General features: G+C 45.3%; 2 protein-coding genes across 2 annotated transcripts; one reads left to right on the top strand and one right to left on the bottom strand.

Moving 5' to 3' along the window:
* Positions 1 to 76: 76 nt before the first annotated feature.
* On the bottom strand, positions 77 to 24,145 carry LOC133146354 (protein eva-1 homolog C). Its single transcript, XM_061270019.1, has 8 exons — positions 23,769 to 24,145; positions 17,133 to 17,353; positions 16,672 to 16,795; positions 15,780 to 15,932; positions 12,604 to 12,747; positions 2,596 to 2,730; positions 1,720 to 1,893; positions 77 to 1,525 (listed from the first exon to the last, which is right to left on the bottom strand). The coding sequence occupies exons 1-8, from the start codon at positions 23,989 to 23,991 to the stop codon at positions 1,140 to 1,142; spliced, it is 1,560 nt and encodes a 519-aa protein (XP_061126003.1). The 5' UTR covers positions 23,992 to 24,145; the 3' UTR covers positions 77 to 1,139.
* A 329-nt stretch (positions 24,146 to 24,474) lies between these two features.
* On the top strand, positions 24,475 to 26,009 carry mrpl19 (mitochondrial ribosomal protein L19). The gene is made up of 6 exons (XM_061270021.1): positions 24,475 to 24,631; positions 24,809 to 24,917; positions 25,022 to 25,140; positions 25,213 to 25,347; positions 25,415 to 25,596; positions 25,671 to 26,009. Exons 1-6 carry the CDS (start codon positions 24,553 to 24,555, stop codon positions 25,902 to 25,904), a joined length of 858 nt encoding a protein of 285 aa, XP_061126005.1. The 5' UTR covers positions 24,475 to 24,552; the 3' UTR covers positions 25,905 to 26,009.
* Positions 26,010 to 26,611: the final 602 nt, after the last annotated feature.

Below are 26,611 nucleotides of genomic sequence, written 5' to 3'. Positions count from 1 at the left end.
TTTCATTTTTTTGTCAAATTTAAATCTTTCGTTCTCCCAGGATGGATGGGCCGACTGAAAATATTAGAAGACGTGATATTTTTCAACAATTTATTCCGAACACAGGGATCATCTCTTGGTCTCGTGTTTGTCAGCTATCTCCGCGTTCATATCCAAACGAAAAAAAAAAAATTCTCCAAAAATGATACAGCTTAGACAGGCTGTCCCAATGTGGGTGACCCTAAAATGTCCTGCGTACTATCCGTTACTCACCTCAAGTAGAACATTATTAAAGAAAATATTGTCATTTCTACACTCAAATCCAGAGAAGCACAAACAGAACTGGATTGTAAATAGCTTATATTAATACGGGCGATGTGATTTGAAATCTTAGCTCGCAGTGACTGATGCTTCCAGATATGAGTCCTGTTCAATGTGTTTCAAAAGCAACTAAAAACAACCAAAAGGAAATACACTCAATGATTTGGTATTTCTAATCAGCAGATCTGCGAGAGACCGTAGATTGAAAAGGCACTGCACTGTGAGTTTCACATTCCGTATCAAAATATAAGGGGAAATCACTAAAAACCTCTTTGAGGCTCTCTATGATATTTTCTCTCTTCAAACGCCGACGTACATGGTTTAAAAAAAAAAAAAAAGGGGGGTTGACCCCCTACCCCCCTCTTAGAAGGCAAAACCAAACAGACACTTGTAGGATTGTATCCCTGAGACGCCGGACCTTTACCAAGTATAAAAAAATATCTCATGATAAACCATACGTGAGGACAAAAATACACAAAAATCAATAAGCTATTAAATATTATAAAATATATTTCATAAGGGTTGCGGGGTGAGGAAAAAAAAAAGATAATATCTTTTGGTTTTGTAAAAAGGTAGCATCCTCTGTGGAAAAAAAAAAAATAAGATTGTCCTGTACACTTCTTGCTAGCTAAAAATCCAAGCGTTGCAGCTGCCTGGTGCCTCGCTCACCGCTTTTAATCACCTCCAAGAGGTCCGAGGAAGCCAGCGTCCCACAAGAGATGGGCGAAAACTCCCCCAAAAAGAAGGCCAACTATTTTGAAGGTATCCCCGTGCTTGATTGACAGGCGCGAGCCATCCTAAGTCTTGTTCAAGTAAGCTTTCCGCCCCAAAAGCGTTTGTCAGTAATACCGATTGAGACTCCGCGTTCCGGGGACATCTGGCTGCCCGTTCATCCAGATCTCCCTGATGATTCGCTCCCTCTCCTCTAACCTCTGCGCTCGCTCCAGTTCCTCGGCCGACGTGAACACGTTCATGTTGAGCGTTCGCTCGAAGCGCCGGTGCCTTCTCGCCGATAGATCCGAGTTGGCGTCCCAGTCCGAGTCGGACTCGCTGGAGTCCGAGGACGAGTCGGCTGGGGGGCGGGCGCGTTTCTTGGCGGCGGGTTGCCGGTGGCGTGGTTGGCAGTCGGTGCGACAGGAGATCTGGACCACCAGCGCGAATAGGGTGAGGAAGAGGCCCAGACAGACGCCACAAACAAAGAAGAGAGCCGCCCTCTCTGGGTGGTCTGGTGTAGAGCGGAGACATAATGACCACAAAAGTGAATGATTTGTGACAGTTAGCGCTATGATTGCTCCCCCTTTTGTTTTGTATCAAATCTGATTCACGAGGAATATTTTGACTCGTCTAAACTCAGTAGCTTTATCAACCATGAAATCTGTTTTTCCAAACTCGACCCGAAGTTTTTGAGAGGTTTCCTACTTGAGACGTATGTGTAGGCCGCCAGTGCGTTGCTAATGAGGGCCATGCCGGGGCTGGAGGTGGAGTTGAAAATGGGATTAATCTCCGGGGGCTTCAACGGAGTCTCGTCCACTTCTCTTTCCACCTCTGGATACCTTTCGTGGTCGCTGCTGGTCTCTCTGATACGCTTCCGGTCTGGATTGGGAGGAAACGACAGAAAAAGCTGCCCTGAGACCAAAATCTGGTCCAGTCCACCAGTCATTTACAGTAAAGCATGAGAAGTTGTTTCTCAGCAGCTGAGTCATCGCGCCGTGTCCACTCATTGGGGTCTGAGTCAATGCATCAAACACGGTCTCGTGATGGACGCGATAACACGGCACCACAACCTGACTCAGGCCATTATTGAGAAGGAGATAACCAATCTGGGAACGTTTTGAACACCCCCTTTCACACTTGTACAATTTTCCAGATGAAGTGCAGAGTTGGGAAAAGCCTCCAAGGAGGCCGAGGCTTTTTCAAGGATGAGGCGCTGTCATCGCTGATGCATAGACCCCCCCACCCCCCCTCCCCTCCCTGTTTCTTCTTCTATCTTCCTCATCAGCTGTAATTAGCCTTCTGGATCCAGGCTGCCTTCTGACATGAATACAGCTTTGTTAGCAGTCCCCCCCCTCCCTCGTTCTCTCTTAGACTCCCCTTGCCCCGCCCACTTTCTGGATGACTGTGGTCACATCCATTGACTTGGAATATTTTCAGGCCGCTGATCATGTATGGCCTCCCGCTAGAATACATATGGAAGCAGTTGGAAGTCTGTGACTAAGTACACATTTGTAGTCCTGATTTGAGAATCCTTTGGGGAGGGGGGGCATCTTGGCTACATACAGATTCGGTTTTCCTCACCTGGAACAGCGTTGGGGCGCTTGACCGAGCTCCCCTGGGGAGGGCCGTCTCCCACTATGTTGGGGTCATGGGCACTGGATGGGGGTGAGTGGGCTGGTGTTCTGGAGTTCTCTTCCTGGAGTAACTTCTTTGGGACTAAAAAAAAACAACAACAGACAAAATGTGTTCTATTTAAAGTGCGTTATGATTCACTTCTTCGACCTTGCGCTGTTTCCCCGAAACCGACGCCCCCCCTTAACAGTGTCCTGTGAGTGAGTCAGGGAGTCTATGCCTGATTCAAAACCGCAATGTCGTGGGCTATACATTCCTGCCCCTGCTCTCATGAGGATTTGGCGGGCTGATCTCCAGTCCAGTGTGTCAGATCAGCGGCCAATTACAACTCCGCAGAGTGTCTGCGTCGCTCGGGACCAACGGTCAATGAAGACAAATCAGCTGTTTCCTGACCTTAATTCTTCTAATCGTGAAGAATGTACGTCATTGTCAAAAACTGCTTGCAATGTGAGGGAAATGAAAAATATTCCCTGAGCGAGACTTTGAATCCACCCGGGGGCTGAATTTGGAACATTCCGCCACGAGATGAGCTGTGAAGTGAAATGTTGCCGCTGTAGACTTTCCTCCGACTCAAAAGACGACAATCTGTTTTAAGGTGTCCCGCAGGGTCGGTCGGGAAATCCTCATCAGTGTGGCATGCTAATCACAGCTCCCAAAGCCCCCCCACACCTTGATTACTGCTTTCTGATTGGCTCTAATTTGATGCATATGTGGCTCAGGGTCACGGCTATGACACACCTACATATACGTTTCTTTATAGAGCCTTTTAAAAGCAATCACAGAAGTATAGAAAGCAATTCTGCACATAAATGGTAAAAAGAATAAATGAACAAGATCGAGTGAGAAGGCCAACGGCAGTTGAACGGCCGCCGGGCGCGAAGATACGAGGCGGGAAAAGAACGTTTGCAACAATGGCCGTGTTTACATTGGCAGGGCTTAGCTTTGTTTTCACTGCGACCCTTTCCCCGAGCCAAAGTGTGTGTGTGTGTGTATTTGCGACCCATGTGCTGACCAATGCAGTTGGGACAAAGCCCTGGTAAGCCAGAGGGGATATAGTGAAATATTAAACCAAGCTAAATCCCAAATGAGATCAGAGCAGGGCCAACCAATTAAACACACTTTAACCCAGATGAGTACACAAAGCGGCTGGCGATGTTTTGCATTTGATACGTCAACAAAACGGCCCATTGTTTCGTGGAGGATAGCATCGTGAAAACGACCTCGGCCGAGCAGAGGCATATAAACACGGCATTGTGAAAATCTTCACAGGACAAACGACTCGACTATTTTGTTTTTTTTCATATTGGCGTGTGTGTGTGCATCTACACTGGAACCCAGCCATGGAAACATTGCTTTGTCTCCTCCAGCCCGCAGAAACGCCATCATATTCACCCGCAAAGTTGGAAGGAGCAGATCTCATAACGTGCTTATGCAAACATTCACCAGACTCTCCATCCAAATGTACAGTACGAGGAAAATCCAGTGGTGAAAAAGCGGCAATTAGAATGTTCCGTTCTGGTTGGCTGCCCGTCCAGTGAGACGCTTTAATTTGCCTCTGTGGGAAATGATCAGAGGCAGGAAATTATTGATGGTGATTATTTATAAATGCATGATTAGGAATCATCGAAAACCTCAAGCAGAAAAAAAAAAAGAAAAAAAAAGCATTTTCACACATCTCAGATGTTGATGGACACGTTAAAACAGTTCTCACTTGTTTGCCTTCATCAGTTGGCCTCAGCTGTTTTCTAAACACTCCCCGAACGCCTTTCGCGCTCGCACAGTTGGCGTCATTAACGTGGACAGAAATAGTCGCATTTCCAACAGTGAGTGACAAAACCACTCAGATGTGGCGCTCCCGCATCAAATCGTGACCAATTTTACACAGCCCACAAACACAGCAGAAGCATTTTGATAACAGATTGAGGTCAAGGGAGGGTTATTTTTGTGATAAAGACGCGTCTGTTCTTCAGTCTCGACGTATTTCACGGTGGCCAAAGAGGAATTGATTTTTTCCCACCCTTCAAAATCATTTTTAAATGGAAGTGGGACTTGTCTGAACTTTTCACAGATAAGTCCATATGAATGCTAAGCAATCTTATCATGTTCACAAAGGCTAAAAAAAATACAGAAACCTCAAACTCAGCCCTGCGGGACACCACCCGATTTTAAAGCTAGGCTGGGAGCAGCGACTGACCCGAGTCAATCACACGCTACATATCAAATCGGCCTTGTCGTAAACACCGCAGACGACTGGAATAGCGGAACCATTGTTCCCAAATAGACCAACCAAACACTTTAGCATCTGTGTCATATTTCGACCCTATGATTTGACGTTGGCCTTCGTTATCATTTTGGTGCGCTCGCCTGCAGTCTGTCATTGGTACTGTTCCCTGAAACACTTTTATTTGAGTTTCTGACGGGATGCTGCCGGGCGCTATTGTTAGAACCAGGTCTGGAAATAGATTTAAAACTACAGCTGTTAGCATTCCAAAGAGAACGAAGGACAGATGAGAGGGACAAATCAGCAAACAAATGCCGCCATTGTGTATAAACACGACATCGCGCCGGAAATAGCAGAGCGCTCTTTTCCATTCTAGAAGTGCCTCCATGTTGGCACTATCAACGCTGATTGCAGCGAGTCCCTCCTCCTCCTTGTCCCGACCCGGCCCACTTAGCCACGGTCTTAAAACAGCTTGATCCCCAACAGATGCTGATGGGTGCCCCCGAGGGGTCAGGAGTGGAGCGAGAAAGCGTGAGCGAGACAGACGCAATCCGTGACTGATGAGCGAGCCGTTACAGACGCCGCTGGAAAAGCTTTTGAGGTCCACTTCCTCCTCTGGGTCCACTTGAGACTCAAATAAAGGAGCTGAAAACTATGAATGCTTGATTTCAAAAGATGCTTGATGCTAATGCTAAATAGCTACTGTGTCGCCGCGCTATAGCCCTTAAAGCAATGGACGGACTAAAAAAACTGCAGCAACTCATGTAGACCGACAATATAACTCAATCATACTTTCTTTATCCTCAGGGGAAAAAAAACGATTTACAAGAACCGGTTAAAGCAATTTGATCTGGGATCTTGGCTTGGGTTGGAACACACCACATGTGACACGGACCAGACTCGCAGGAGTGTATATTAGCGCACGGGCTGACGCGTGACACCTTAACTCAAACACTACACAGAACACCTCGTCGACACTCGACTACTTAGCAGAATGCTGCGAGTTAGCGTCTGTGTGTGTTTTTGCTCGGCCGAGCTGTCACGAGCCCAACTTGCGCTCCTCGGGGATTTATTTTTTTATCAACTGCAGATCTGCTTCTTTCTTGGCTTAGCAGAGTTCAGTCATACAGTCTGCTACTTTTGGCAAAAACCTGCTAACAGACAAATAAAACTAAAAAAAAACGGCAAGGTTGATAAATACAGTAAGGTCTTTCTTTCAAATGGTTCGCACGCCGTGGTCAAGGACATTCCAAAGGCATGACGGAGTCAAGTCAAGACTGGAGAAGATCACCTCCGTTGATGAATAAGAGGTGAAGACCTTGATGGAGCAAGTCTCACATCAACACTTTGCCAATTTTACGAGGTGAATGAAAGACACACGACATGGTTGCAATCTCAAATCCACGTGGAAACGGTTTCGAGGAGTCTAGGCTCGGATGCTACGAGGGAGCGCGGAGGCAAATTGGCCGTCTGGATTGGCTTTCGTTTGTGGATGTTAGAATTTGATTTAAAACAAACACACTGCCAGAGAAAGAGGTCGGCAGTCGGGGTTGAGGAATAGAAAGTTCCTATAGAACACGGCAAACTACAACTAAAATCAAACCGAGGAGCTCTAAAAAGTCGACACGACTTTTATCGTTCTGCTTGACTGTCAAGAAAAAACAAAAAATAAACTGCAGGGCTCGCCGAGGCTGCTCCCCTTGTATGTTTTTAATGGCCAGAAGCCAAAATCCAAATCGAAACCAACTCGCTTGAGAGTACACAAGTGTAATTGTCAGACTGACAAAATAAATCAATGTCGCTTTCGTGTCGCAACTGCTCAACAATGACAAAAACAGAAGAGCTATTCTTTCAGGGACGACTCAGGAATTGAGGAATCTTTATTTACGCCATCCGAGGCTAAACATCTACCAGCGTAGCGGGCAACATGGCAAACTTCGACACACACCTCATGACTAACCCTCGTAGGTTTCAGGTTGCAAGCAGGAAACAGATGGCCTGCTGGGGCTGCGAGAGCAAAAAAAAAAAAAAGGGAGAAAAAAAGCCAGATGCCATAGAAGGCAAGCGAAAGTGATTCCCTCCATCCTTCATCTTTTCATCCGCAGGAAAACGTGTTCGGGGACTTTCTGGCCAAAGATCACAGTGATGGAGTTCCCTGGGAGATTTTAATCCCTACGTGGCTGAAAAAGGCTACTGTACGCCATCCGCTTGGGTGACGGAATATTTTGCAAGACTGGACCCAGCATCAGAACTATTGACAGCAGGTAAAAAAAAAAAAGGCCTCCTAATCTCCTTTCCCGATGTTAAATATGATCCAAAATATATAATTCACGGCACTAAACCCCAAGCGCTCCTCTCCAGAAGTTTCAAAAATGTCAATAAAGATATATTGACTCTAGACCACAAATTTTGGTTGGGAGTTACATGAAGCCAAAGAGTTTGGTTGAACTGTATGTTTGAAAAGGAGTTATGTAAATAACTTTAAATTGACTGACTAGGTTACATTTCCACATAAAGAGGAAAGTCGTCTTCTGAGGAAGCTTGTGGAACATCTGCGGCGTATCGTTGCCTTGTAAGATCTTCACGTCTGCCAATTGTGGTAACCCGGAATAAAACGACAAAAGCCACCAAACGTTTTTCATGGCTGACTCAATTAAAAAAAAAAAAAAAAACTATGATATTGAAGCCTTTAATCCTTCCACGTGGCCTTTAGTACATCTGCTATGGCCATCAGACGACCCCCCCTCGCATTTAGCGTCGAACTTCAACACAGAGTATTTTTAGAGAACAAGAACATGTAAAAAAAAAAAAAAGCTTTCATGAATGCACGCAGAGTTTCAAAACACATAAAACTGGAAACGGAAGAAGGATTTTCTTTTTTTTTTAAATCCAATAAAGAGTAGACACAGCAACCCTAATATATACACACACACACACACACACACACACACACACACACACACACACACACACACACACACACACACACACACACACACACACACACACACACACACACACACACACACACACACATATAAATAACAGACTGGCTTTCCCCGCTTACTGTTTTTGGTTTTACGACTCAGCCGTCAGCCTTATCTAATGGCCAGACGCAGATTTACTCCATGCGATTGTCGTGGCTCACTTTGTGTACGGACAAAAAAAAAAGTTCAAGCGCTATTCTCCGCCGTCACGTCAATCACTCTTAATCTGTGGAGGACATCAGGAGATCTAATCTGAAATAATAAACACATCAAAGTTTACATTCAGTTCATCAAAATGCGCTTGTTTGAGTTTATTCTCGTTCTCCTCCTTGCCTTCTCGTCTCGTAATTTAAACCGCAGACTAATTCATAAATTACAAACAAAGCGTCTCTTGAGGTTTGGGAGGAACAAGGATTTGCGAGTGCTCAACACGTAGGGAGTCAACCGAGGAGGGAAATCTGGCGTAGCCTACGTATTGACAACATGATTTGGTTAGCCAATCAGACCACTTTTTTTAGTTTCCCGTACAGGATATGACCTCGTTTTGGTCTGTTTACGAGGGTTGACGTGTTTTGAACGTGAGCTTTCTTTGGAAAAAGACATTCGGGACTGGAAAGACGTTAAGCGACTGGAAAAGATGCATAAAGTGCTTTGACAGAACAGTACAGCAAACACCGCGCTAAGCTAACATTAGCACGTGTGTTCATTTGGCTCATTTCTACTTGCGTTTTCCCTCAAATGTTACAATGACAGAAAAAGCTCCAAGTTAAAAAAATTAATAAATTTCAAAATCAAAAATACAATAAATTTTCCCCGGGAACTATTAATGACTAATAATAACCGAGATGTCTACTGATGCCAGATTCACTCTTAATATCAAAACTACTTGAGGGGAACAAAAACTAATCACAGGCCCCTAGGGATTTTCCCGCTCCATCAACCTTCATGAAAATCATCCAGATCTTACTCAGTCATGCCAAATAAGGTGGAGTGTAAAACGGTGACTATTTGTGTTTGCATATGCAGTGATGTCATCCAAAGAGAAACCTGCGGTTCCCTGTCAAGAGCCAAGTCTGGCAAATCTCCCTCTGCTCAAGTTACCTCATGTTTGAATGGAATTCTACAACACACACAATTAGCGCCCCCCCAACCCCCCTCCAATTAACTAGCATCTTTAAAGAGCAAGCACCTACACATTCCCGAAGGTGATGCGAGACGAGCCATTTAAAAAGCGCCGACATCCCGGTCGAGCCGGAGTAGCGGCATAACATCTCAGCGTGTCCAGACAGAAAATCAAGGTGACACTTACGCAGACATTGTGGAACGCAAACACCTCCGAGGTCCAGGCGCTAACTTTCGGCAGAGACGCTCTTGTCAAACTCCTCCGGCTTTGAAAACAAGCTCTCACGTGAGTAGTCCAGCGTGGGTCCAAGAGGAATGAAAGCAGAGCCCAAAAAAGGGAAATGGAGTGAGGCAGCGGGTGAGCGAGGCGAGCGAGCGAGGGAGGGAGGGAGGGAACAAATGAATAGCCCCCTTTAAGAAGGTTCACTCCTTCTTGTGGTACTTCTCATCCAGCGTGCAGGGGGAAGAAGCCGATTTGATTTTTGGACTGTTGCTTTCCTTCCCCTTTCGAGGTAAAGCCGGCTTTAGACAACAGGAATGTGACAGCGGGGGAGAAAGAAAAAGGGAGGGAGGGAGTGTGTGTGTGTGTGAGAGAGTGGTGTGTGTGTGTGTGTGGAGACAGGCGGCAGGAAATGACCTGGGGATTGCATTTAGATGAAATTGGGAATGTGGTGTGCAACAGGCTCAACCAGTTGCATGTACAGTGTTGTGCAAAGAGAATAAAAAAAAAAAAAATCACTCACTCACACTAATGCATCCTCCTGATTTTACCCCTCATTCTCTTCCATCTTCATCCACTGCATGATGAAAAGTGAAACTAGCCACAAGCTGAAAAGAATCCCCCCTACCTCAAATTCACCCCAGGCCCCCCCCACAAGCTTCCACCACACTCGGCCTGCGAGCGGATACTAGATGACGACACATAACGGCTGAGCGAACCTGCTGGCAAAGCACAAAACCTCTGCGTGGCCCTGGCATCAGCAGATCGCCATGGCAACCCCTCGGGCGCCCGCTGCTCGCCTCTCCCCTCGCTCAAACCCGCGCCAGAAACTTTTCACATGCTTGATTTTTATCATTGCGGGCACAAAATGCCTTGTATGGGTATTGGCAGGCATCACAACAGAACACACGCACGCACAGGTCGGACGAGGTCACGTGTGTTTTCTCGCAGCGGCGTTTGCGAGCGTGCCAGCTGCGGTTGTTTTGTGCCGAGTCAGGTTTGTGTTAAACGTGGCTGGGGAGCACCTCATTCCTTTCTGCTCGCTAAAAATCAAACACGCCGAAACCAAGACCGATTTTCTTTTCAATATAATGAGCAAATAGGTTTATATTAGCAAATTTGATTCCTTTTCTGGGTGGTCTCGATTACTCAACAGTAATTCAGTTTGGCAAACTAAGTCTGGACACCACAAGATGTTTAAAAAAAATTTTTTCGTATTTCCAAACACATATTATAGTCAGACATAACTAAACCTGTCTTAAATTCTTTTTATAGAATTTAAAATTTTGAGGCCTGAACTTTGCCAAACATCTTAAATCCGTTATGAAGAGTTTTTGTAGCGCTAACTTGTTTCAAAGTGTCAAACCTGACAAGGAACTAAAAGTCACATTAGCGTGCACTTAAATGTGCATATGTTTCTGAGCAGTGACCGCTCGCCCACCCCGAGCGGACCCGATATAAACACCCCGAAGTCCTTCGTCCGACATTAATATGCGGTTGGGAGCAGGCGGGGTCTGCGGTCTTGCCCGTGCCAGTCACATGACCACCTTATGCAATAACTCCTTTTAACAATCAGACAAATCAACACAACCCAAAACCATTCCATCAATTTGAATTCCAAGCAGCATTTTTGAAAATTTCGACCCCACAAGTACTAAAAAACCTGAACGGTGTGTTTTCCCAACTCCAAATGGGAAGTCGTTTGCACAAGGGGGGGCCTCCTTATCTTGATTTAGCTTTTAAGATGCCTCAGGGGGAGGAAGAAGAGTATTGTAGTGAGGATTATCTTCGAGAGCTGCCAAAATATGTCGAATAATCCAGTAGCATGATTCTAGTTTTCAATCTATTCGAGAAGAGCAACTTAAAAGGTTCCACATTGGAATCTGCCTCATTTTCCAAAAGTGCCCCAAGCATTTGTCATCAATCATTCACTAACAGTCACATTAATGGTGGAATGCTTCAAGTTCTTAAGATAATAAGTGAAGAACCTACAATCAAGAGATGTCTGTCATCAGGTCTGTCATTTTTGTTTCAAACTAACAGTAGAGCACAAGCATTTCTTACTCAAAGGCCCCCTTCACCTCTTTGATAAACCACAACAAGATGAAGATGACGTTAACCCAGCCGCACACCAACAACCCACACAATCATAAAACAAATATTTCTTCGCTTAATTCATTTTGGCATGTTGCAAAAGACTGTGAACTAGCACTTAGGTCATAAAAGGACTGTAAAGATTTAATTGGGTCCGATGCCTCGTTAAGACGGGAAGGAGACGTTGGAATAAACAAACCGTTTTGGACACGGAAAACAAAAATAAAATAAAAAATAAAACAGTGAAAAAAGAAAACAAAAACATTTAAAATTAAAAAAAGAAAACAGTAATATAAATAAAATAAAGTAAAATAAAAAATGGAGAAAAAAAACCCAGTTTGGATACATAATTTGGATTCAACTGCCAACGGAAGAGGGATCCCCCCCCCAACCACAACCACGCACACCAATTACCATTTTGCCTGAGCCTGGAGGCAAGCGCCGACTTTATGTCAACATCGGCTTCAGTGATGTACTCAAGTTCAAACTTCCCAACCTGGCAGTCTGTCTGTTGAACATTTACCATCCCCACTTCCTTCCCTTCTTCCTCGCAAACACCTCGCTCGTTTATCGAGCTGTTTGGCCAGTTTGTGATGGGTTATCAGGGGCAGATAAGAGAGGTCAGACGCAGATTGAAGACAAAAACGCTTCTAACAGTCCCGCCTGTTCATTGTCGGCATCTGCCGGTTATTTCCCAGATAAAACTCAGACGGCCACTCGGGGAACTGTTTGATCATGAAAAAAGTTATGACGCTCGAGAGACCCGGTGTGAAGTGAGTCTAGACTACGTTGTCGTGGATTTGAGCGGCTCCAGGCAACTAAGCTGATTGATCAGTCCCGGATGTTGAGGCGTCTGGATAATGTGTGTGCGTTCGAGAGAACGGTTAAAGAATGACCACCTTGACCTGTCAGGGTGGGCCCGAGGGTGTGTTACTGATAAAACGAACACAATAAGAACATCATTCACACTCATCTGACACGGAATATAAACAAAAAAAATTTGATTGTTCGGAGTATTACAGCAGATTTGTGTGTGGAATTTGTCTGGTAAATGCAGAGAAAATACCTGACGTCAACTTTAATAGGCAGCAAGGAATCAATAGTTTTGTTCCATCCACTTTGTCCAACAAATGTGGTTGATTCCAATTTTTTTAAAGCCACAATAACACAAACTAAGAATAATTGGCCTTACCGTATTCCTTTTAGTAAAGTAAACAAACAATTAAAAACGCAACCTCTTAGTTGAGCTGATAAAGCTTATCATTGGGTAAACGGCGCCCTCTTGTGGCATAAACAGGAAGCTCATGACTTACCACAAGTGTAGATGACATTAAGGTACTTCCTGGTGCCAGAGTAGCAGGGATCCCCAAATTCCCTGGATGAGGCTCGAACCGAGCAGCTCTTTCTGGCCTGACAGCGGGAGGTCACGACCTCCAGGGCGATGGACGACTGGCAATCTGACAGAAGACAAAAATTGACAATTTACACAAATGCTGATGGACAAACAAATCAGTCAGCTCAAACACATGGACACAAATACTGTAAAGAGGTCACGGCATCTTCTCTTACGCGCTCTCTCGGCGCCACAACAAAACGGGCCTCTTTTTGTCCAAAGGATACCCGATCCATGTTTGTGTACGGATACCAGACATTGATGGATGAAGTTGTCATCCTGAAGCTTCCTCTTCACGCTGCCTAGACTTCTTCAAGAAAACTACAGCGCTCTGATGGGGGCAAACGGACATTCCGCAGCAGGAACTAACAATCTGGAATTCCTGACCAGGTCAAAGCCTGCTGGAAACCAGCGTGGAACCCAAAAACTGTCCAGACATTTCTGGCCTGAATAGATTAGACGGGACAACAAGGTGGGACTTGACTTTGGCTCGGATGGAGATCCAGAGAGAGAACACACACATTAGTTTATGCATTGTGTGTTTGAACAAACTATATTTTGTATGGGGGCTTAAGTGAGAATTCCCTCGGGTCCAACTTGCTCTGGCTCTCGTTACAGCGTCGCCGCAGACAGACGAGCTTTATTTGACATCCCGCCACACACACACGTAGGCATGAATAACCCCTGTTAACTCTGACCTTTGCCCTCCACCAACTTCGTCGCCATCGAGGCAACCCTGTGGACCGCACACTGCCAACAAGGACGGGCTTGTGGCTCACAAGAGAAGGTTCACAGTCAGGAGGAACCGGGAATAAGCCATTTGTGTTACTTATGAGTGATGACAGTGCAGGGGGAGGGGCTTATGAGCAAACAGGAAGGTCGAGCCTATTTTTCTTTCTCAACATAAGCGCAGAGAGGTTTCGGAAAATACACATTTCCCCAGAATATTCTGGCAGTGGCAGCTCCACAACACAATGCCCCTATTTACAATAGGAGGACCTACTTTATCTCCTCCTCCGCTCATATGACTCACATGTGAAGCGTATCATTTGATACATAAGCCACTTGTGATACTTGAAGTCTTTGTATGGCCGACATCTGACGTGCAACGGTGTGTAAAGTGATAGCTTGAATATTTGGAGGGCACAAAATATGAGTAAGTCATTGCTTCATATCGGAATGCCGTGTGTGCTTTGCAAATGGTGGGAACGTAAGCAGGATACCAAATGATGGATCGGGTTTCTTCATTTTCTGGCGTGGCTGTCATTCAACAGCTACCATGATTCTTTTAGAGATAAAACATTTATTCATTTCAATATATTTTAAGTATCTCAAGGGTAACAAATGCAATCGAAACAACAGGGGCGCCAAAATTGAACCCTGCGGAACGCCAATGGGGCTGAGTCGGAGCAACCGAGGTTCTTCCATACCTGTTATTTTTAGGACGCTATCTGCATATTGTCATAGACTACTCTCCCAGTCTGCTTTTAATAAAAAATGAACAAAACAAATCAACAAAGTAATTATCCGTGCTTAATGCATCAAAGCGAGGCACGCAGCTCTAGTGAAACAAAATAGCACTGTAATCATTTTCGAGCGCCATCAATAGATGCCTACGGTCGGGCTAAGGCTTAGCTTGAAAAGCCATGAAAGCACGAGAAAGAAAAAGCGGCAAAGGGGGAGTAATTTAGATGTCAAGAGATTTGTGTGATGATAATGAGTCAGATGAGAGAGGAGGGCTTCTGCTTTGAGGCTCCTCCATCACAGTTAAGACCTGCCCGACTCCACAAGAACAAAATGAAGCAACATCATAGTCCTAAAATTGTATAATAAGTCTCTAAATATGCACAATGTACAGCAAAAAAATGTAAACAATTAAGTCTTCACTTCACAGTCTTCACAGTGTTGTCTGAAAGTTAATTAGCAGTGTGGACCTGCGCTGTCACTCAAAACAAGCTCTATTCCTGCAGCTCGGCTTGTCACGGGAGCGCCACATTAAAGACACGGGGGAATCCCACTAGACAGTCTGGAACAGAATGTGTGTGTGTGTGTGTGTGTGTGTGTGTGTGAGAGAGACTTTGCATGTGCATTGTAAGCACACACAATGCTAATGCCATTTGACAGCTAACAATACTCTAATCTGCCCTTTGTACCACTGTAACAGTAGAGTTCATCTGCCAACGCTATTGCCACAGTTACGCGACTGTATTTAATGGTGATCTTGAAACCAGATATTAAACACACACCAAACCACCTGCTGCTCCACTGCGGTGTCGGGCGCTCTGCTCCATTGACACATTATGCGCTTTATAATTGTCCCTGATTACTCACACTGCTAGCGTTAGCCTTTTGAACCCGGCCGGTGTCACTTCAAGGCCACACACACGCCGCTGGGGATGTCCGCATGGCATTGTTTGAACGACGCGCCTTCCGACCCCCACACGATAAGCAACAATCAAAATGTACAGGTTTGAATTATGAGCGTCGTTGTCACGCGTCCAAGTCTGGGATTGGGAACGCGGAAAGATTCTTAGTGGCAATTCAATCCGCCGTCCTCTTTTCTACGCCGTTGGATGACATCCGATCTACATTCCAAGCCAGTTCCGCCTCGACAATGCGTGCGTCTGTGTTGGTCAGGTTTATGCATTTAAATGATAATTCAGCTTGAAAGCATCCATCAACGCGAAATGGGCGTGTCAGTCGACAAATCATAGGAGGAAGCTGCACATCTCCCAAAATGCACAGTAGGGTAAATTTATCACCACGCCTCCCACAAAAAAAAAAAAAAAAGGACTTAAAGCAAAATGAAGGCCTGGCAGCGTTTGTGAAGGTCTTTGTGCTCAAGATGCATTCAAGTCCTGACATGTTGGAGTCATCAATAAAAACAGCGAGATGTATAGTGACGCCTGGTATGTTTTGGTTTATAAAAAAAAAAAAAAAAAACCCCACATAATTCTTCCCTCAATGCTCAATTTTTACACGCAAGTTTTATGACCTACTTTTGCTCCATGTATAGAATTTTATAAGTTCTCTATAATACAATTGAGTTTTAAGTGTAAAAAAATAAAATAAAAAATGGTTGTCATGGTTTCTTACCTACTGATGGCGCTCCTCTGTGGTGCGGAGGACACTCGAGCGTGCCCCGCTGGGTGCGACCAAACATGGCCGAGTAGACGGCGATTTGCATTCCCCGTTTGCAGCTCAGCCTCATCCTGTCCTCCTCGCACACCACTTTGCTCTTATATTCATCTATGGGGAGAAAAAAAAAAACAAATTTTGCATTTATTTTATATGTAGAAATTTGTATTTGCAATTCTGATTGTGAAGCTATGTGTTTTTTTTTTTTTTTCCTTTTCATACTGCATTTGCTCCAGGCTGTATTTACTGTAGTCAGGTATGAAAATAGAGTATAAAATGTCAAATGTTCCGCTCTCCATAAGCCGCCTGAAGGCAACGCGGAGCGTAAACGCACCGAGGCAAGAGTTGCCGGGTGGACAAGTAGAGCCACGCAGCGGCATTCCTCGCACACATCCAGTCATGGTGACCTGTGACCACCGGAGCAGCTCCACTGGCCGGCGAATAAAAACAGCCCGCATTCAGATGGAATGTGGAGGAGAACACCAGGCGAGAAGGTAGCCTGATGGATGGACTCTTTCTCCTTCACTTCCTCTTTCAGAGGCAGTGACACCTTCTCGATGCTCCCCCCCACGCAGCTTTTCTTTCCTCGTCTAACAGGTCACTGGTTAAGTGGCAGGGAACAAAAGAGCTGCTGATTGGAGGAAGGAAAAGGAAGGAGAGCGGAGGGATTCAAATCCTCCACTTCTGCTCACTCCACAGTGTTTTTTTATTTTATTCTTTATTATTTATGATTTTTATTATTATATTATTTGTGTTTATTTAATATTTTTATTTAATTTTTATTTATTTGACCCATTTTTTATTATTATTCATTACACCAGGAGGAGATGCGACGTCATGAGGGACTTACTGGGTCTACACTTGTAGCTCACTGAGAGGTATTTGCTGCTGCCAGGACACGGGTCGGCCCCAAACACACGGCTGTTGACAAGAACTTGACAGCTCCTTCTGTCTTGGCACTCGTCCAGCATTTTCTAAACAGGAGCAAAGGGGTAGGGTGGGGGTTAAAAACATTGTTTCAATAGGTTAGCAATGAGGAGCAGGCAAACCGAAAACCACCACAGAAGGTCCATCGCAGTTTTGGAAGCGGATGCCCATGAAATCGAGAAAACACAGAAGCCCGCCCGCCTCTTCTTCAGGAAGTTTAATTGACCGGAAAACACCCTCGCGATGCATTATTACATAATCAGCCGGCCTCAAAATATGAATTCATGCTTGAGCACAGTTGAAATGGATTTTTTTTTTAGGATAGCTTCAATTTTAGGATTTTTTTTTTTCTTCCCATTATACTCAGGAAACGACGGTAATTACCTGCAGTGCAGTCGACACGGAGCAGTCGTCATCCCCCCCAGCGTCATAATAACCGAGGAGGGCCTGGTAGTTCTGAGGGCAGCGATGGAGATCAGCGCGGCCTTTCCTTCCGTAAAAAGCCGATTGGACGGTGACGGTGGTGCGAGGCGGGCAGCGAACGGACAGCAGCTCTCCGTCACAGGCCTGCTCTGAGTAGTTCTTCAACACTTTGGACAAGTAGCCTGTGAGGACAAATGACCTTTATTTATTTTATTAAGCTTTCTGGTGAAGTGCTGAGCAAACACATTTACAATGCGTGCATGTAAATCCTCATCAAGTGAACACAGTGTGTGATTCAATTACCGCTATTTGGTTAACCTTTGCTGGGATTACATTGAAACAGTGTTTCGGCACGCACACACACACGATCGCATGCTTAGGCGCAAAACACACATTGTGTCCCCCTTATCACCATGGTCACGGTTTCAAGGAGGAAGGCCTCCAAAGGTCACGTTTAAATATGGATGCTCATTAAACCGCCAGAGTTGCGTCACACATTTACAACTTTTTCCATTCAAATACAAATCCCATTACGAAAAAAAAGTATTATTTTGATTTGTGAAAACATATATTCATTACATAATTAAACAATGCTAGAAAATACAAAAATTAATTCAATGGACATTTTGCTGCTTCTGTGTGTACCTTGGCCACCTGGGGGCAGTATAACAGCTACAGAGACACACTCAAAGAAGAGTTTCACAACTAATTCAGTAAACTACAGTCATAGTGGCTATGTTTCGCAAAGGATAAAGAATATATGCCGGTGAGCGTTCTTATCTTGTCTGTCGAAATGTGTTTCTGCAATGTCAGCATTCAAATAACCAACACCGACGCTACTATTTGTTAGCATTCCGCTAAATGGACTGTCAAAAGGAAACTTTCATGTGGGAGTGGCTCATGTATAAGAGTTTCCATTCAACTTGGGTGTGTTATTGTGTTGATTTTTTTTTTTTTTTTTGAAATACCATTTGGCCATTCATCATTGTTGCCTCGGTGCTACCTGTCGACTGCCGCTCCCTTGGAAGGCACCTGTGTAAACCAGCTAGCCAACGACAGGTGTCCCTCAAAGGCAAAAGGCTCCGACAATGCTCCAAGAACACCCAGAAGTCTCCCCTCCCCTTTTCTTTTCATTGACGACTCTCCCTTAACTAGCGCGCTGGCCTTTTTCCTAACAAAAGCGCCGCTCTATTGTGTCTGCCGGGATTCCGTGCAAAAGTTTCTCCTTGAATTGAACTCAAAGGCCACGGCAGCTTTTATTCAGCTACAGACGTGCAAAGGAGGAATCCGGTTGGATGTCAGATTTAAGTTTGAGCTGTAATCTCTCGACAAGGAATCATGTGATGACCTGAAAATCTTGACCCGGCAATAGAGGGAGGGCCATGTATGATGGGAGATTAGCGTGTTGTGTCAACATGACGTGGCAAAAAAAAAGGAAGGATTCCGTGCCTGGGAAAGTTAAGCACAGTAAATGTGGGAAAAGGGAACTTGGAAAATAAATTAATAATGTATTTCTCGTCAAGACTTGGAGTTTTTTTATGATCTTGCGACAGCAGCCTTGTTGTTTGAATTTGAATGAAGGGGGTCGTGGAGCTCGGAGTCTCTGCCTTTGTTTTTTTTTTTTTTTTGGGTTGAACAAGGCAGTTAATGGTTAACTGCTGAAAGCATTGTTGGAAAATAATTGCCACTTTGACCATTAGCATGTTGGCTCAGGGTAAAAAGATTACGATGTTATCAATTTGAAGGATTTTTTAAAAAAACTCTTGTGCAGTTTCAAGCTTGTTTTACAAAAGGAGGTACAAATAATAATTAACATTCTGAAGCTGTCATGCTGAATATTTCTGACATGTGGCAGAAGGGCAGTGGCGGTGATTTAACTCCCGAGGCAGTGCAGCTGGAGAATATGTTCAAGGGTTTCTCCATTTTTTTTTTTATTGGCCGGGTCGAAGGAATGAGCCCACTGAAGTTTCATTGACAGGTTATAAATCCAGCACGGTTAAGTTTAGTTATTTATGTTAGCCTTTGACTAACACTAGCCAACATATAAATATATAATAAATCTGATATAGTTTTGCAATTAAGATTATTTTCCTAAATCATTGACTGGTGAGTCCAAGGTTTTGAAATAGATCAATAATTATATATTTGTAAAAAAAAAATAAAAAATATACCTCAAATGGCATTCCAACAAAAACAAAGTTCACGCTATATAGCCACAAAACTCAAAGGGCCTGCGTTGCGTTTCATCTCGCTACATTAGCTTCGGAAGCGTTTACAGCTTCATGGCTTTATTGGTGTTATTTTAAGTAAATTATAGCCGTCAAAACCATCAAATGTTTCAGAAAAGCGGAGCTGCGAGCCCGCCGCTGACGAAGGAATTCCCTTCAAGTGGTGATTACCGAGGAGTGTGGCGGCGACGCCAGAGCCCGAGCTTGTATGTGATGAAGATAAAAAGAAGGGGGGGGGGGACTCCATCATTGAGTGTTTTGTTGTTTCCAATCGGCTTTGGAAGTTTGGAGTTGAGCGCTGAAGTGCTTCCGTGCTTCTGAGACGTTAGCAAAAACATTTCTTATGACTCAGCCACTATTGTTTTTACATGCCCCCCCCCCCCCCCCAAAAAATGCATTCTTAAGATTCATCGCATTCCATTGCCTTTCTGATTACATTTTTGGATAAGTCTGCTTTTCTTCCTCACTTTACAGTAGGCGGCGGGGAAAAAAGGTAGAGGCAGTTCAACTTGACACAAAGTCAGGCTTGGATTACTTGCTGCATAAAACGCTAGCATGCATTAGCTTGCTATTTAAGGTGATGGACTGATTGTGATATAGATGTTCAAATCTTGGGAGCACTCCAAAAAACACATCATGACATCAGCTTCAAGTAGACAGTTGGACCGACGAAGAGATTCATTTGAACATAAAGCGTGTTTGGTTCCAATTCCCATGACAGCCAAACAAATCTAAAACAACACTTGGAGGAATTCATTCATTCGCCACTATTATTGCCATTGCAAATCCGCAGACGTAAGCCGACGCTGTCCCAACACGTCCCTCTGTTATGCTTCTTTATTTTATTCTTGCCTTTCCAAAAGACCTGAGGGCTTCTTTTGTTATCAATATCCACCGATGATGGTCTCTTGAATTCGAATGGCGGAGCGACCGCCCCCCCCCGACAGTGGAGGAGTCCAAGTAATCCGAGCCAGACATGCAAACACAAACACTCTGATTGCCACATCCTTTGCTCCAGCCTCAGATGGCTTATCATTGGCACTCCTACGCACTCGCAAACAATCCAACCAACATCCACTCCAGGCCTGAGCTCAATCAAGTTCATCAAAGCGGAGCACTGAATAATCCAAAATGATGAAGTCCCTTGCAGACATGTCAGGCAGCGTCCAGAAGTTGGATCAATACCCCTTGTGTACTGCTAATAAAGGCCACCCAAGCGACAAGACCGAGGTCACAATGAAGAAGAGAATCGTTTCTGTTGTCTGAGCTCATTGTCGGGGGGTGACGCGGTGCTACGGAACATCTGCCAGCCTCACAGTTGGATCGAGGACACTTCTTCCCCGGGGAGGAGCCGAAAACCAAACTCGGGTGGCGTCGGTGGCCTCCCGCGACCTCCTTAAGCGCGTGGCTCTTTTTATGACCCCTCGGGGTCAAAGGACGCTCTGCAAGAGGACACTTTTACTCTGCGTGTCCGTTGTGTGCGTCCTTATCACTGCTGAAAGGGGGTGAAAGTGTGATGGGGGGGGGGGGGGTCTGCATGCACGCAGACACGACGGGGCGACACAACGGGGGGAAATGGCGCTTGAGTGCAAAAGGTGAGGTTTGTCATTTTAATGGTCACTTTTATGACCTCCGTGGATGCCGGACGACCTTAATCCAGACAGCGGGCAGACGCGTCCGTCTGTCTTTATTGTCGCTAAGTGAACGACAGATGGAGCCTTCATCAGGCTCGCTGAGAAATGGACTCAAGTTGATGGAGTCGTGACGCCGCCAGTCTCATTTTAAAGTCCAGGAATGCGCCGGGAAGAAAAGCGAGGTAGTTGGCCTTAAATAAAAAGGTGCAAGTGGGCGGGAGCTGAAAGGGGGTGAGCTCGGAGGGGATTTAACAAGCTTAACATCGGAACTGCTCAGAAAACAAGCGATAGAAGAACTTTGGAGTGGGCCAGACTGAGGAAAGCCACATTTTTGGACATGGAGAAACTCCCAAAGGCCGCTTACCTGGTCTGGGGGGCCAGAAAGCAACAGATTAGCCTTGCTTAGGGGAACAGGCCGCTCTAGCGTGTTGTAATGCAGACTGTCAGGGCGACACAGTTGGGGGGCTGTACAAAGCCTCCTTGTTCAGACAACACCACCCCCACCTCACCGGCTTTTCATCAAACTGCAGCAACGACAATATTCCTTCAGTCTGCAAGACTCACGGGGTCGAGAAAAATATAGCCGAGGTAGCTGGAGTGAAGGACATAAATCAGCTCCCGGGAAAGACGGAAAAGAGGCCATCACGAGAGCGGGGACGTGAGGACGTAATTCAACAGCCGCACTTAACGCGGAGATAATTGCCGGTGCTCGTCCTCAACCCTCAATTAACCCGTGCCATTCATCTATTCTACAATTTGGACTCGAGTGTTCCTAATTTATTGCATTATCCCAATATGAGGCTAACTTGGCTGCGAGCAGCGTCACTCAAGAATCTTCCTCACGAGTCGGCGAGTTTGTCTTGGCGCCGTGCAAAGTCGATTTTGCATGAATGGGCAAATGGAAGCGACAACCGACAGAAATCTTTTGGTGTCAGACCGAGTTAGTCCGTGTAGAAGACGGTGAAATAAATTCGAATGAGGTAGCGAGTTAGCTAACCGGCATGGCTAGCAGCAACACAAAGAGTGACTTTGATTGGCTGGCGTTCATGTGCCCAGACTTGACTGGGTTGACACAAAGCATCGAGGCAGGTCCACGTTGAACATATTTCCACATTAATCACGTCAACGCTTCGCCTTTTCACTCAGGAATGTCCGCCAGATTGTTTCAAAGTGTTCCGAAAGGCAGATTACAACCTTTGATACGCTAAAAAATCCAACAAACAAAAAAACATCACAAGCCTAAACTTAGCTTTGATGCACTATTTAACATCTCGTAACGGACTGAAAGCCAAATTTAAACACGCCGGCATGTTCACTCAATGTCTTTTGTGGCTTCTGCTCCGATAAGACAAAGACAACAATGATGTCATCTTGTAACGTCTGGGACTTCCTAAGAAGTAAACTAGCTTGTGAGGAGCGCGGCTCCCCGCCCCCCCTCTGCGTGTTTAAAAAAAAAAAAAAAGCCTACCGGTCCTTATGTCAACGTTTTGTCGTCTGCCTGCGGTGAGCTAGACAAAACAAGTCCGTTTGTTTCGATGGAGCTCACCTAGCCCCCCCACACACACAAAATATATCTTCAGAATCAGATAATCATCAGTCTATGATTGAGATGTATAGTGACAGGCAGAACTATTGAATTAAAGTATATATGATTTTTTTTTTTTTTTTGGGCGGGCAGATTTTGAAGCTGCCAGCCCGCCTCAGTCACTAAAAAACTCCGTCTCCAGGGAGACTCCAGCTAGTCAAGAATGTGAGCACTAAGCAATGTCATTGTCCCCCCCAAGAAATTCCGGGGTTGTCCTTTTTATCACTAACTAACCCTGGGCTTGCAACAAACCATTTCCACAGCCTCAGACTTAAAAGTTTGACCAGACTCCCAAGCCCGCTTCCGTCATCAGCTGTTCTAAAACACTTTCCCCTTCTTCCTTCATTCAACTTCCACTTAGCCAATCGCCTTAGTGGCGGCAAAATCGACATCCGAGCTTGTTAACAGCTTTTCATTGCAGTCTGACATTAAAGCACATGTACAGTATATACATGTGCATGTAATACACGCGTGTACATGTGACACGGATCGGCTCTGCACTTTGTGACCATTAGAGACCAATTAACACCGACGCAAAGCCGCCTTCCTGTTTTATGACACCGTAAACAAAACCTACAAGGCCTGTCTTGGCCTCGGCAACGCTCGTTAATCCAACACAGAGGCTCATTAGTTAACCTCCTCTATTTCATACGCAAGGCTTTTCTCCAGACATAAAAGTTCACAGATTCCGTCACGCCTGTGCGCACCAAGTGTAGCTTTAAGGTAATTGGCAACTGATATGAACTCGCTTGTTTACTTCAGTAACAGCCCAATGCAAAGCAATAAATGTTAATAAAAGCCAAGATGCGCGCTGTTAAACATTTGGAGCGGAAGTTGACTTTTTCAACCAAATCATCCTTGATTTACTGCGCCAACACAATTTTCTGAACCTCAACGTAACCACGATATAAAAAGAAAACAATCTCCTGCGGGTCCTGCGCAAACACGCGCTGCAACCCCGAGCCGATTAAAAGTTGTTTTTTTTAGTTTAGCGCATGTAAAAATGACGCGCTATCGTTAGTTGCTGTTGAGCCCCGCTATAAACCCAAATCGTTGCGCAGTATAAAACACAAGTGCGCGCACAAGTGGCTGCTTCCGAAACATTAGTCGAGCGCGTGTTCCAACGCGATAAAAATAACAAACATCTGACCCGAGAAGTCTGAGGAGCCCTTGGAGAGATCGCAGACGACGGCCAGACAAGTTATTCCCAACACGAGCGCAGAAGTGACGGCTGACAGAGTCCCATCGAGGTGGAACATCCTTGAAGTCTCAAAGGTGCATGTGAGATCCCGCTTGGAACCAGAAAGTCCACATCGGAAGAAGAAGGAGCAAGCAGTAGCAGCGCGGGCGAGAAGGTTCCAAGTGGCGCACATGAGACGTCCAACGTCCCGTCAAGCACGCTGGGGAGACGGGGATGGAGGCTCTTCCGAGTTTTTTCTCCTCCGGGCTGCAGCTGCACGCTTTTTTTTTTTCTTGCCTTCTTTGAACTCAGTGTGGTGTTGGTGGTGGCGGCAGCCCACCTGGAGGACTGTCACCCCCCTCTGCAGGCTTCCTGACACCTGCAGACCCAATTGGCCAGAATAATGCTGCCGCCTGGATCAGATTTCGGTGTGCTGCTGTTTTGATTTAAAATAAATGTCTCTGTTTTTCCAACCATACCTTTAATGTTGTCGCGGTAACATAAATATGACTTGACTACTTCAATTTAAAGAAACGCTAAATATAAAGTAAAGTATTGACGGACAACCACCACAATACAGCATTTTACTACAAATCAGCGTTTTTCTACAAAAGTGCATTTAAACAACTTCTCCAGCCATTTTTACGTATGTGCTGCCACCTTGTGGTCTTTTAGCCACATTGCAAGTCAACCACGTTTCTTCTGGCCCAGTGAGGCTTCCGTCGTACAAGCATATGACAACAGAAGGTCAAAGATGGCAGCCTCCGTCAAAAAGCTCGAAAAATGTCTATTTCCTGCAAAGTTGTTAAGAAACTTACAGCTCCGGGATGAACGTGAGTTCCCACTTTTGTTTCGCCTGCATTATTGCTTAACCGTAGCCTTTGTGCGTCAGTCCGAGCTAACTGTAAGCTAACGTTGCTATTTAGCGGACTCGTGGTAGTCCACGCCACCGTTTTAACCTTACGATTCTAATGCTGTGGTTAGATAATCGGGATTTGTTTTGTTTTCAGGCTTCTTGTCCACATCGGCGTGTCATCTGGCTGCGGTTCCACCAAAATTCACCCCTCCGCCCAAGCCTGTCATTATTGACAAAACGCAGAATGTGGCAGCTCTGCGGAAGTATGATCAAAATCCAACACACGTTTTTATGCTAATTATAAATCCCTCAAGGGGAAAATTATATTTTGTTTGAATGCAAACCTTGACATATCATTTTGTACTAGGTTCCTGAGCCCAGAATTCATCCCACCACGTCAGAGGACAAACCCGATTAAGTTTCACATCGAAAGGAAAGACATGATCCGCAGGAGATCCGTGATCAATATTCCTGAATTCTACGTGGGTAAGTCACTGGCATCAGCGGCCATGCCGCACGTTAACGTCATTACTCATTCGTGTCATTTTGATTTCCCAGGCAGCATACTTGCCGTGACCATGGCTGACCCCAATGCCAGTGGCAAATCAAATCGCTTTGTTGGCATATGCATCCAGAGGGGAGGCAAGGGTCTCGGAGCAACATTTGTCCTGAGGAACATCGTAAACACTCAAGGTGAGCACATTTATCTGCCGTTAGCCTTCAAAACGCAACAAGTGACAGCTAACTGGTGGTTTTCCAGGTGTGGAGATCTGCTACGAACTGTACAACCCGCGCATTCAGGAGATCCAGGTGCTGAAGCTGGAGAAGCGGCTGGATGACAACCTGATGTACCTGAGAGACGCCTTGCCCGAGTACAGCACCGTGGATCCGGAAATGAAGCCTGTGCCCATCTCTCCAACTGGAGAGGTGCCGGTAAACACGGTCAGTGAGACATGTTGGATCGATACAATTACTAAAATAGAATTACAGTGACATTTGAATTTTGTGCCCTCCAGCTTAAAGTGAAAATGCACCCGAAGCCGTGGTCCAAACGCTGGGAGCGGCCCAAGTTCGACATCCGGGGCATCCGCTTCGACCTGTACCTGTCGCCGGACAAGATGGAGGAAGCGCAGAAGTGGGCAAAGCCTTGGCAGGAGTACGACATGCTGCGAGAGTACGACACCTCCGAGATCGAGGAGCAGATCTCCAGCGAGATTCAGCAGGAGACGAGCAAATTGAAAAGCACCTGAAGACTCGAAAAACTGGACTAAGATTAGTTTTTTTTTTTTTTGCTTCAAGTCTCTTAATACTTTACATATTCAGATGCTGTATAATAAACGCCACAAATAGCAAAACGTCCCCGTGTCTATTTTGACACCTCCTAACTCTAGGGGGCGCTGTTTCCCTTCTTAAAGCAGTCAGCCGTTGCATAACTGAGCCTCTGTCTTTGCATGGCCCCATGCCAGAATTTTGCTGTTGAATCAACAAAAGTCAGCTTAGTGCTTTCATAGCGCCAACCCCTCAAAGAAACCGTTGAGTACAAGTTACAGATTCAAAGTATGTGTCAACCTGGACACCCAGTAGTGTTTTACTGTTGTGGATGGAAAGTTGCGGTATTGGGAAGGTATGTCAACGCGTCACTCGCCTGGAATAAAAACACTTACGACTCCTTATGTTACGTCTGCTCTCGGCCAACGTGTGTGTGTATATAAACACTCAACGAGTCCCCTTGCACTCTAATTTCTCCATATTACAGGATGACACGTAGGGAAAATGGCCTTTAATAGGCGAGGAGCAGATGTTTAGCAGACTCACAACGGACCACACAGATAGAAGAGGCTTGTGACGGTTAACGTCCCAAAACAACTTTCAGCATCATCGTACACAGCCGCTTGTTTGGCCCCAAACTATGCACCTGTCAAGCCTGCGTAACTCCACTAAAAAAAAAAAAAAACTA

Source organism: Syngnathus typhle, linkage group LG22, assembly GCF_033458585.1.
Source record: "Syngnathus typhle isolate RoL2023-S1 ecotype Sweden linkage group LG22, RoL_Styp_1.0, whole genome shotgun sequence".
Taxonomy (NCBI): Eukaryota; Metazoa; Chordata; class Actinopteri; order Syngnathiformes; family Syngnathidae; genus Syngnathus; species Syngnathus typhle.
Note: the sequence above shows the minus strand (reverse complement) of the source record. Positions and strands in the feature narration are given on the sequence as shown.